General features: G+C 44.0%; 1 protein-coding gene across 1 annotated transcript in view; it reads right to left on the bottom strand.

The window, feature by feature from the left end:
• The window catches only part of LOC119431445 (transient receptor potential cation channel subfamily A member 1-like), a 172,422-nt gene that overhangs the window by 64,147 nt on the left and 96,198 nt on the right, over nucleotides 1–12,077 (bottom strand). Inside the window, 8 exon segments of the mRNA XM_049658137.1 lie at nucleotides 1,089–1,264; nucleotides 2,266–2,352; nucleotides 3,193–3,361; nucleotides 4,124–4,194; nucleotides 4,269–4,355; nucleotides 4,444–4,503; nucleotides 6,439–6,523; nucleotides 7,629–7,798. Coding sequence (XP_049514094.1) covers nucleotides 1,089–1,264; nucleotides 2,266–2,352; nucleotides 3,193–3,361; nucleotides 4,124–4,194; nucleotides 4,269–4,355; nucleotides 4,444–4,503; nucleotides 6,439–6,523; nucleotides 7,629–7,798 — 905 coding nt within the window.

Raw genomic sequence — 12,077 nt, 5'->3', positions numbered from 1 at the left:
GAGGCACACCGTAGTGGAGGACTTCAGGATTCATTTTGACCACGAGGGGATCTTTAATGCGCCCCAAAGCACAGGCACACGGGCGTTGTTGCATTTCGCCCCCATCGAAATGTGGCTACAGGGCGGTCGGTATCTCCCAGTTATCTTCCCGTCGAATGGTGTTTGGAGATCGTAGGGCTAATTATACTTATTCACCCATCGATAACACGTTAGTGCCATGTTGCTTCCCAAAAGAAAAATATGTCTTTGAGAAAACGAATAACCTAATAAAAGCAGTTCTAAATAGCTGAGACCTCATTAGCCAAACTACTCATCCTGTCTAATGGTGGTAGGCAATAGTATAACCTACCAGACCCGTGGAGCATTTTAGAAGTAAGCATGTAAGATGACAAATATGTTAAACAGGTACTAATGTGACTCGCTGAATCAGTTGTGACTAATCGAGCACTTTTTATAATTTCAATTACCGTTTATTCGGTGGAGAATGAAACTTTAGCATGAGTTCTGAAAATGCAGGGTCGGCATCCCAGTTGAGAATTTCGCGCACAAATCACGTAACCGGTAACATAGGTCCAGCGTAACAGGTTTGGCTTTATCGCGCATCCGTAATGTTTCGTGCAGAACAAAGTAAACAAAACAAAAATGTTTTCAAGTTGGCTCTCTGATCGCTTTTCAACGGGATTCAATGATGTTTTATTTTATTGTTAAGCAATTCACTTGCACCACGCACGCACTGATAATTTATCTGGCGGCATAGAAGAGTGTATAGACTTCACGGGAATATCTCCACCCGCCTTTAGTTCCTGCATAATTGGCGTGTTGTCACAGTGAGCTTACAATGGCACCGGCATGTTCGCAACTCGAAAACCTAGGCTAACCTTACATTTCCGTATAGGATCCGTTTAACGTCTACTAAGCACCTTATCGAAAAAAAAGACAGTAATAATCTGATTACACACATGTGCTGCAATCATTCGCAGTGTTACGCAAGTTTGAGCATATCCTCAACGAGTTTTGAAAAATAGCTCGATTGTAACAAACGGTCGCTTCGCAGAAAACAAGAAAATGCCTAGTGGAAGCGTTCTCACCTTTGCAGATAGAGCAGATAGTTGAACCACGCTAAGAACACGGCCAACGCGGCCATGATGTACTGGTTGCTTCGATCAACCACAGTTGTCGATAGGTGGCCGGCAGCCATCAAACCACCGGAAATGTAGAGTGTCCATTCCAAGACGTTCATGATGTCCAAGAAGTACTTGGCTCGCTGAAAATGAACACGGCAGCATATGTAGTTAAGGCAGAAATAGTTATTTACCCTAAATATTGACCACAGAACACCAATCAGTCCCAATTCTTTTGAAATATCATTGCTCTTTAAGTATTATTCTTGATTTTTTTATGACAAGAAAAAAGAATGTGGATGCAGGCATTGTTAAGAACTCCTAGACTATTCTGAGCGGCAGTTCAAGCTTGCAAATTACTTGGAGGTATATTTCATTATCTGCGATTGAATGCATGAAACGTTTTTCATGGCTTCGTGTTCTGAAGCTGCTACTTACGCATGTCTATAGCAACATATATGTATAAAGTTTATTGTTTTCTATACGAAGCAATCAATGGCATATTTTTCTCAAACTGACTAGGTTGCATTTGTGTCAGTGAGTACTTGTAGCAGGAAACATGTAAAAAACAAAAGTATAAGAATTGTAATAACTATTGGGTTGGAAAGCTCTGTATTGAAGCATTTTATTCGTAGCGAAGTTCTCTTATTGCGTGCACAACTGCTTTTTTACCAGTATACATCTTGATGCTGCCGGTTACAAATAAAATCTTAGGCTTCAAAATTTTCGCTTCCATTTTTGCATCTTACAAACAAACGTAGGTTCAAGGCGGTGTTGCAAAAGTGTTACGACGAAATTTTACAGACATTGTGAAGGTTTCTGATGTCCATGCAACAGCCTCCAATACCAGATTGCGTACACGGCTATCTATAAGTATAAATATGGACCACAACAATGCAAGTAAATTTACGTATTTAGTTCTCTTCGTGAAATTATTTACCTCGTTCTTTTACCTCCCTGTGTTATTTGTTGAGTCACGCTATTTGCAATCCTTCATCGAAGTGTATTTAGGAGCAGAAATGAAAAGTAAGTAATAGATTCGTAGCATTCTCGAGAAAGTAATCACCAAAGACCATGCTTTCCTAAACGCACCATAGTCGTCGAGAGGAATGGTCACTTCTATGGGCGAAAAAATAACACTTACCTGTTGATACATCTGGTAAAACTCCTTTACAATGTTCAACCCAACAAATGCCAGCACAATCACAGACGTCAAAGCGACCATGGTAGCCTGGATGTTGCATGAAATAAAATGGCATTAGTTGCAGTCATTATCTGCTCTACAGTCAATTCTAGCAAGAGTCAATGAACCTGTTTTTCGCGAAGAACGCTCTTTATCATGTTGCCATCGCATTTAGGCACTAGTCGCCATAGATCCTTTTACGGAAAGTTCCGGACGTACTTAAAATAATGCCTCTTATTCCAGAATAATCCACCTGATTGTATAAAAAGCAGGATAGGAACATTAATTGTTTTGTCTTAGGAGTTAAGCAGAACCCAGTAAGAAGAGGGCGAAAAATGGCGTTATTTGGAACTGAAAGAACTTTGTTAAGGCACCAGAGTTCTTTGCGCATGCGTGACTTGGGTGATAATTTATTGAAACAAGTTAATTGGGTGGCTTTAATAAAGTTATCTCTGTTGTAAGTAGCACCATTGGTTATCTTCTTAATATTGTGCTCAATTTAGCGCTTAAGTGGTTACGAGTAATTTAGGAACTAGCCGAAATTTATTTTACTCAGTGCGCAAATTAGTCAACGTGTTAATGCGCAGAAAAGAATTAGGTCAAGGAAACTTGGGAAGGGGGTTGCTTTGTACATTTACAGTCGCATGACATAAATAACCTCTGCCGACCTTCGAAATTGAAAGTACAAGTATACTTAGTTTGTTTTTCAAGCGTAAGCTATATTGAAGACAACGTCTTTAGATCAACAGTAATTTTGAGTAATTCTGCGTAATTAGCGTTCAGCTGATGGGTGTACAAGACTTCCACTCCTATAGTACTGCAAGTTCATTATAATGCAGGTTTCTTTACTTAAAATTTAGTGATGACGTATACAATAATGGTGCTTACGGTGGATGGATGGACAAAAGCAGTGGCGAGCTGCTCTGACGTGACTTGCGTGAAATTCTCTCTTTCCGTTTTCTCACTCATGAGCTGCACGGCGTTCGTCGTCAAGAAAGCCAAGAACACGGTATACACGGCGAGGTTTAACATATGAAAATACATCCCGTACGAGTTCCTGAAAGGCAAGAAAAAAATAATTGGTGAGAGCAAACGAGTTCGTTAGCACATTTTTTTAAAAGAGGCTATATCATTATTTAGGTCAAATGGCACTTGTTCTTGGCCTATGGGCGTGATGATGCCACATGTTCATAGAATACAAATGGACAATATGGAAGACGCCTACAAAAACTGTCACTCTTAACCGAACAACATTGCCATTATGCAAAAGTTGGCTTTGTTACTTGACGAGGTTGTTCAGCGTAAAGCACGCTTTACAGGCAATGTTACGAAAGTGGGGGGGGGGGGGGGATAATTGTTAACTTAAGAACAGAAAGAAAAGTCTCTGGTTTCACGGCATTAAAAGCAAAATCTGCATGCCAATTGCTAAAATGTTTTTAACTGTTGCCAGCCGTTCAGTATATCAGTCATGCTAGTGACTTGGCAGTTGGTCAAGCAGTAGCAGCGATTCTTTCTGTATCTTCTGCACGCTCAGCTAGAAGAACTGAGTCATCCGTCGCCTTTTTGTAAGCTATCTTCAGTGGTAGTTAAGGAATAGTTCTAAATTTGGATATGAATTTGGTATTCTATATATTCGCAACAAGGGCCAGAGCCGTTTGAAACAGCTCGTATTTCAGAGCCATCAAATGCATTGTTATGAGCCATACACCTATCCTGCCACTCGCTGTCACTTGTAAATATTGTACATAAACCCTTTTCGCCATCTCCCCGTAAACAGTATTATTGATGGTTATGGCGGTTGCCTTGCACGGATACCTACCATTTTGTCTCTAAATACTTGACACACAGGGGATGAGACAGGAGTTCTTCGCGCCCATATCTCACCATAATCTAGTTTGAAGAAAAGCGAACAAAGCGAGGGCTGTTAGACAAAACCATTCGATGACAACTATGCCTTCACTTACATTCATCACAGGTAGAGGTTGATCAGTTTCAGGTACGATGTCCCCAACGCCTTCCGTATTCTGAAGGGCTTGAAAGCTATGCTTTACCTACAAGAACACGCCAGTTTATGTTTCAACACTTGCTGCAAACAATGAAGCATAAGCAATGAGGCAATAAAAAAAGGTTTGAACTTGCATAATAGGAAGTGGAATCATGACTGTACTTGGATTTGGTTATCCCCCGGTCCAAAACAGCCTGCAATGTTTGAAAGAGCAAGGTTAATGAAGGTCTTTCGAAGCTACACTTACATTCCCAAACAGTTTTGACAGTTATTAAATGCAAAGCATTTTTTTGCCTAGGTGGAACCAAGGTCAAACGCGCGGCCATCCAAGGTCACGGAGTTTGTCGCCAATGCGCGCGCATCCTCATGCGCCCGCTCGCTGGCCGCTATTGGCGTGCGAAGCACTAGTCCTCGTGCTCTTTAAATGGGAAGAGTGTTTGCAATGTTCAGATACCTGGTCACTCCTGGTAAATGCCTTTCTCTTTCCCCTTTGACCGCTGCATTTGGAAACATTTGAAGTGTTCGAAGCGTGCTCCCCGAGGCGCTCACTCGCACGCTGCTGCTGGCGTGGCGCCTCCTTCTGCACTTGCGGGTACGGGTGTGCGTGCCACAAATAGGCATGGCTCGGTTGCGCTAGCTACGCTACGTTGCGCGTAGGCCTCTACTTGCAGATACAACAGTGGGCCCTCGAAAGCATCAAGTGGTAGGGGAGCTTAAGAGTGCAAACGCTTTGCAGAGACAACAGATGTATGCCATTCGTACCGAAGCGCTAAGGCAGGAGGTGAAGCGACGGGCTCACGAAATACGCGTGGCCGAAGACCAACGGCACGCCAAGCGAACGAGCGATGAACAGGCCATCGAGAACAAGCGGCGCCGATTGGAGGACCGGCCGTTGCGGTACGCAGGCGCGTACTTCTTTCAAACGCACTTTGTTGTAGATGAATTAGGTGCGGAGTGAGGCGTCTGCGACTGCCTTTGGTTCCAATCGTACGTCATCAGGTTGTCACGGCCACCGCATGTGGCAGTCCTCAAGCGAGCGCTTGCCCGGGGGGACATGTGTTTGTTCGGGCTTTGCACCACTTGCAGGGGAGAAATGCTTCTCATCGACTTAGATAATCTTAGAGGATGGTTTCTGCTGTATTTTTTAAGGGCATCAGGAAGCTGTTTTCAGGAAGCTGCTTTCACTGTATCGACGGTAAATACAGGGAACAGCTAATTGTGCACGACAACCGTAAGCTAGCAAGCTACAAAGGTAAGATATGTTGTAACAGCCTCAGTAGGTGAGTCTCAATTCATTATATTGCCACATGGTGTAGGCACATGGTGTGCTGCCACTCTTCGGACACCATGCCGTTATTCAGAGTGATCTAATTAATCGTTAATAGCCGGGAATGGGGGATATACGAGACTAGTTCCTAAAACAGCAACCCCTGCGCGGTGGCAGCGAGCCCCACCGGAACCGAATGAGGAGCAGAATAAAAAGCGCATCTGCACGCATAAAATGAGGTATTGAAAATGACTCGCTGTTATACATACTAGAGAGCCACCCGAACACCATCGTGAAATTACAATAGCGTGCCCCAAGGCAAGTAGGTTCATAGAACATTTGAATATTTTACAACTTAGCCTTTAAAAATGTAAAAAAAAAAGCTGACCAGGATGTCCCAGTGGGTCTCTAGTATAAGCTCGAGTCATTTTTGATACCTAATTTTGTTTGTGAGATATGATTTTTTTTCTGTTCCCTATTCAGTTACGACGGGGCGCGAGGCCACCACCGAAAGAAGACGCGACGTGTAGATTGCCGAAATCCTGGGGATGTTATCTAACACACAGACAGCGTTTCGTCCGCACTCCGTGGTTAAATTATAGAGCTAATATTCTTCGTCTCGTCTACAGCTCAACAACGCGAAGTGCTTGTTTCTACCAGATGGTAAGAATGTTGAACAAACGCAGAAGTGACTTAAAAAATAAAGTGAACTTGTGATGGCCCGTCTTATTTTTAAATCATTGAATATTTTTCATGGACAGCTCGTCAGTTGCTAATTGCAAACTAATTCGCTGGCAGGTTGCATGCTTGATAAATTGCTGTTCTGATCTTGCTGGCTTGATAGGACCTCTACGGTGCTCACCATCATGACTTCTGGCATCACTGCCGTAAGTCCTTCGACGAGGCACGTATACCGCTTTGTTCGACAGCTCATCACTTCTTCACTCCTGTGGACAAAGAAAGGGGAGGTTAACACGACGGTGAGTATCACGTTGACAGTTACACGCAAGTACTATTGACGGACTACAGCACCCCCTATTTCTTGTGGAAACGATTGATTCGCTAAGTCGCTTGTGTCATGCACAACGTACAGAACATTCAGGCGTGGAAGCTACGGCCACAAGTTTTGTAGCTGGATGTCTGAACAACTTGTTAAAATTATCATGTCGCCTAACGTAGATGGTTCTGTACTGTCTGTGATTGACGATTGTCATTACTTGGCACATGCTGGAGGTCATCAAAAGCACATTAGCTTTAGCAGAAGTAAACGTTCCTATACATACTGATATACCCTTTTTGCACCCAAAGTTCTATCGAATCTATACTGTACGTGAAATAAGGTTTAACTAATTCTCGCCTTTTTCACTAAAGCGTAATATTAATATTATTCCCGAATACCAGCTGCACGAACATGTATACCAATGCCCTCGGAAGCTAAAAGATCGCGGACGCCGAGGTCACCTAGACGACATTAGTCGAAGCGCAAGCCCAGGAGGTGGACGTATTTGATTGTAGATAACTCTACCGTCACTGACGAGGATAAGCACACACAGAGAGTGAAGCAAGAGAGAAGAGAAGCGGAGAAGTAAACCGAAATAGAAAATGCACTTTGATAACCCTATACTTTGTCACACAAAACAATGACACCGCGCACGGGCACACGTGAACAGCCGTCGACACCATTTCATGTTAGCCAGAACGATAGTCACCTGTACAAGTCTGCTGCCCTAAACGATTTTGACAACGCCGCCGTCACATTCTACTGCGACTAGTAGCAAAGTAGGAAAGGTTTCCACCAAAAAGCCCTGCCAAGGGCAGAATGGACGACGACACACCACTGCTCCAGCGGTTTGATCGTCATCCCCTTCTGTGCTTGTCAGTGCTTTCTGCTGGAAACCCTTTTTACTATGTGCAACCAACGAGCTCCGGCAAACACTATTAGCAAAAGAGGGATTGCAGGAGAGTTAGGTTTTAAAATGGTAAATCACCAACACGGCTATAGTGCAGTCCAACAAGGAGTGCTGCCTCCTATAAGATAGAAAGAAAACCTACCTGGACGGATGCGTGACCATGGTCATGGTCACCTCGCTGTGCTTATAGTGTAGAGCGTAGTCTATGGGCGTGAAGTCCTGCTCGTTGTGAGAAATCTTGCAGTTGAGGCTCAGCAGAAGGGACGCCGTGTTCGCCTTATTGTGCATGGCGGCCAAGTGCAAGGCTGTGTTCTGTGTGGAAGCCGAGAAAAGACATCAATTATGAGTGAAAAAAAAAAATTAAAGCAGGCTCCGCTGCGGTTGACGTATACTATCGACCAAAAAAGTTTACGGACCACGGGAACTCGGAAAACGCTAAATGTCCGAGCAGCATTTAAAAGTAGCCAGTAAAAGCGTACATCACAATGTTGTTTGCACATAACAGTAGAGGCTGAAAATGGGAATACCAGGCTGCGGAGATATTCAGCATTTTGTCAGATCTGTTGGTCCATAAATGTTTTGGTCGATAGTACGTAATGTAAAGCGTGCTTGGTTGCTTAGAGAGTGGTTGCTATGGACCAGGTAAGTGTTAATGTTTTTGCGACGTGTGTATTCTATGGTATTTCTGTCTACGTATATATATATATATATATATATATATATATATATATATATAGCAAGTTGGAATCAGCTAGCGCAAGACAGGAAGACAGGGGTAATTGGAGATTCACCATTGGAGATCGTCCTGCAGTGGACAAATATACAGCCTGATGATATATATATATATATATATATATATATATATATATATATATATATATGAGAACTAGAAGCAAGGAAAATGAGCGGCCAGAGTTTTATAAGTCAAACCTTACAAAGCCAACAAACAAGGTTTGATTTAAAAAGCTTTTAAACCCAATTTAGGATGAAAGGCATATGCGCTGTGAATGTTACGTTTCAAACATTTGTTTGTGGGCTGCCATTCTCAAAGTTCTGAGGAATAATTTAGTAAGGAACGTAACACTTGGTGTGAACAACTTCAGTGATTGAATAGTGCAGCAATATAACCCGCATATACGGAATGGAAAAGCATATAGCATAGATATAGCTAAATGTATGCGCAGCGCCACGGCGACGGCGAAAATTCGCTTGGAGTATTTGTATAATTACTATCGTAATAAAAGCGTACAAGATGAGACGGCGAACAAACCGGAGTCCTAAGCGCATGGAATTTCCTGACTTATCCGAAACGTGTCCACCGTACAGAAAGAAACGCTTAGCAGACCTGAGCGATACTGCGGAATAATTGAAGGCCAGCGAAGCTGCTATTTTCCTGCGACAGAGAATCGTGCCCCCGGGACGCACCGCGCCTTCTTGACGCTGCTTCATTCCCGCGACCCGCACTCCCAATCCTTAATGAAACTCTGGTCTCATTAACGTGCTTAACTAAACCTGTCTGATCTCATTAAGCAACTTTCAATGTCAACATCGGCTTGCAGGGCGATTGAATTATAAGTGGCAAAGTTCTGGCAAGCAACATTTTTACTTGTTTGTAGAGGCAGTTTATGCGAACGATTCGCTTCGTTTTTCAGTGAAGGAGTTTTGGCGAGCATTGCAATAATTTGCAAACTTCTAGCGCTACCCTCATTGAACTTACAGACTTGAAATGTTGTCTATGGATACTGCGCTGTGTATTTGGTATTTATGTCCTGCTCTATATTCTTAAGCTGCTCCTACTTTATTTTCTCCACAAAATTCACCGTGGGATCCAATTAGGGTGCTACTTTTGTAATTTGTTGCCACTTCCCCACTTGCCCCGCATTTCTGTAACGTCTTCGGAATGTTTTGCAACGTTTATTCCACCTGTTGCGTATGTTCTCGCCGAACTTTTTATAGTCAGACTGTATGCGCGACGCGAATTGTTTAGTAGTTCCTGGAAGGCGCGTGGGCACCAGCGATTACGCTGGAGCCTTCGATGACTCACGCATAAAAGCCGACGCGCTAGCAACGCATATAAGATTTCGACAATCGCCGACTGGGTTCGCCGCTATCGTTGTGCACCCAGTGCAATTTGCTTTTGTGGGTACAATTTCGCACAATAAAAAGTTAATTTCGTCATACACCATTTGGCTGTGTGTTCTTCACCGTCACTATACTACGTGACAATATATTAGGCAATATTTGAAATAAAACAAAGTTTCCATAATTTCTTCAGACATCCACAACTAACCGAGGTGTATGAAATTTCTTCTACTAATTACGCGTAACGCACTTAGTATTACTCGACAGTTCAGTTTTTAATGCAGGTTGAGTTATTTTGCACTTGGCATGGAAGCTTGCTGGGCACATACTTCTTGCGAATGCTTCTCTCTTCACGCTTATAAGAATTTCTACTCATGCCACTTCCCAAACTCCACTTCAAACTCCGAGCACGCTCCAGGTGATTCTTTATTGTTGCATTACCAACTACCTTGTCCGGGAACATACATGTTAATAATATTTGCTCATCGTCCTTTCGAAAGCTTCTAAAACAGGCCGCCGACAGCCCTCTGCGCGATGACGCGCAAATGAATTCTAATCTTCGGTCGAGTGCACATAACGTCGCGCGCTTTGTTCCGTCTCACAATAGCTGCGTGGGCGACGCGTCGGCACGTTTGAACTTAAAATCACCCCAAGCAATGTTAAACTATTATGCTATTATTCGTTAATCAGACCCAAATTAGATTACGCCAGTTCAGTTTGGGACCCCCCTACTCAACTAAACATTAAGTGCCTCAAATAATTACAGAGGAAAGCAGTCTGGTTTGCTTACAACAAATTCTCACGATATGTCTCTCTGTCGGAAATAATGAAAGCCAATGACATTCCCCTTCTTAAAACGCGTCGAAAAGAGTTCAGAATTGACTTCCTTTCACTGGTTCTTAACCACGAACTTGTCATAGACCCATCTCCGTATCTACGAGCCTTACTATCAAGAACCACAAGGCCCACCATCAGGCTAACCCTATAACATCTTATTTTGCTAGAACTGACGTATGTTCTTAGTTTCCGCGCACGGTTTCGGATTGGAAAGAATTAATTCAGCCAGGAAAAAGCAGTACCGTACCGTACCTAAAGTTAAATTTTCTTTCTCCCTCTTTCTCTGTTCCTTTTCTCAGTTTAGCCGCGACCGTATCAATGTCTAGTAGTAGCGTTTCTTTTATTGAAGAGACCCCAAACGAAGTATGCTTTCTGACGGCGCCTTTTTGTCCTCCCGCGATCCTGCCATGTATGCAAGCTTCCACGAGCGAACAGTGGCAACGATGTTATTCCCCCGTTCCCTCACGGCGTTGGTTTTAGGCCTTCTCTGGCGGCAGCGGCGGCGGTTGAAAAGTCGAATTAGGAAACAAAAAAAAATGTCCTCGCTTCAAAATAAGGTTGGTAGTTCACGTGGGTAGGCCTGGTGCGTTTGTTGACGCTTAGCGCTGCTTCCTACATGCGCCGTAAATCACACGCGCTGACAAAATGACACGTTTAGCAGCCTATGATTCAGGCATACACTCTAATGGCTCGTGGATCGTTAATTGGTATTGACGCGCAAGGACCACCTATAGACACCGTTCATACACTGCACTGGTAATCCAGTCTAGGCGCCTATGCTATACCAGTTAGAACCTGCGTGTATTCACCGTGTCGCGACAGAGGTCGACGGCGACAACTTAGGACGCATTCAGCCGAGTCAAAAACACCGCACCAGCTGTCGCGCTGTAAAACGTGCGACACCGTTTCGGCTCACGAAGGCGCATATACGTGTTAGCGAAACTGCCGTGTGCGCGACAAACAAGCTCGCGCACTTCGTGGTTCTATATTTCACTGCGGCTCGCGCTGCGCCAAGGCCGCCGACAGCCCTCCGTGCGATGACGCGCAAATGAATTCTAATCTTCGGGCGAGTGCACATAACGTCGCGCGCTCTGTTCCGTCTCACAATAGCTGCGTGGGCGACGCGTCGGCACGTTCGTGTTTAAACGCCGTTCGTCGCGGCTTCCGCGATTTTTCCCCCCGCGTCCGTTGCTGGTCTCCCCAAGGACGAAACTTCGCGAGCCCCGTGAATTCTGCGTCGTTTGTTGGGATGTTTGTCACGGGTGCTTTCGCCGGTAGTGGATGGAACAACAGGCTGGTAATCATGTACGTTTTAAGCAGCCGATGCCACTCTAGCGTTCTTAGAAAAAATGACTGACTTGTCAAAGGTCATTTTCTTTCCTCGCACTCTTTCAAATTGCTTTCCTGAGACCTCCCGTTGTACCCCATTTTACGTTATCTGTGTCTAGCGTTTTGGCGCCAACCCATTGCGCGAGCGAAGTGAAAGAATCTTTTAATTGAGCTCACGTCATGACGCCTAGGTGTATTTCCTACATGCGCTTACAATCATAAATGAACTCGCATGACGGTCCCGTGTCGAAGTGCGTAAACCCGTAACTCCGTCCCTATGATAGCACAGAAAAACAATTTGACTCGTATGAAGGCTCTGACGGGCTACGTTTTTATTATCAAG

The sequence above is a fragment of the Dermacentor silvarum genome, chromosome 10 (assembly GCF_013339745.2).
Source record: "Dermacentor silvarum isolate Dsil-2018 chromosome 10, BIME_Dsil_1.4, whole genome shotgun sequence".
Classification (NCBI taxonomy): domain Eukaryota; kingdom Metazoa; phylum Arthropoda; class Arachnida; order Ixodida; family Ixodidae; genus Dermacentor; species Dermacentor silvarum.
The sequence above is the reverse complement of the archived record's forward strand: the minus strand, read 5'-3'. Positions and strand labels throughout refer to the sequence as shown.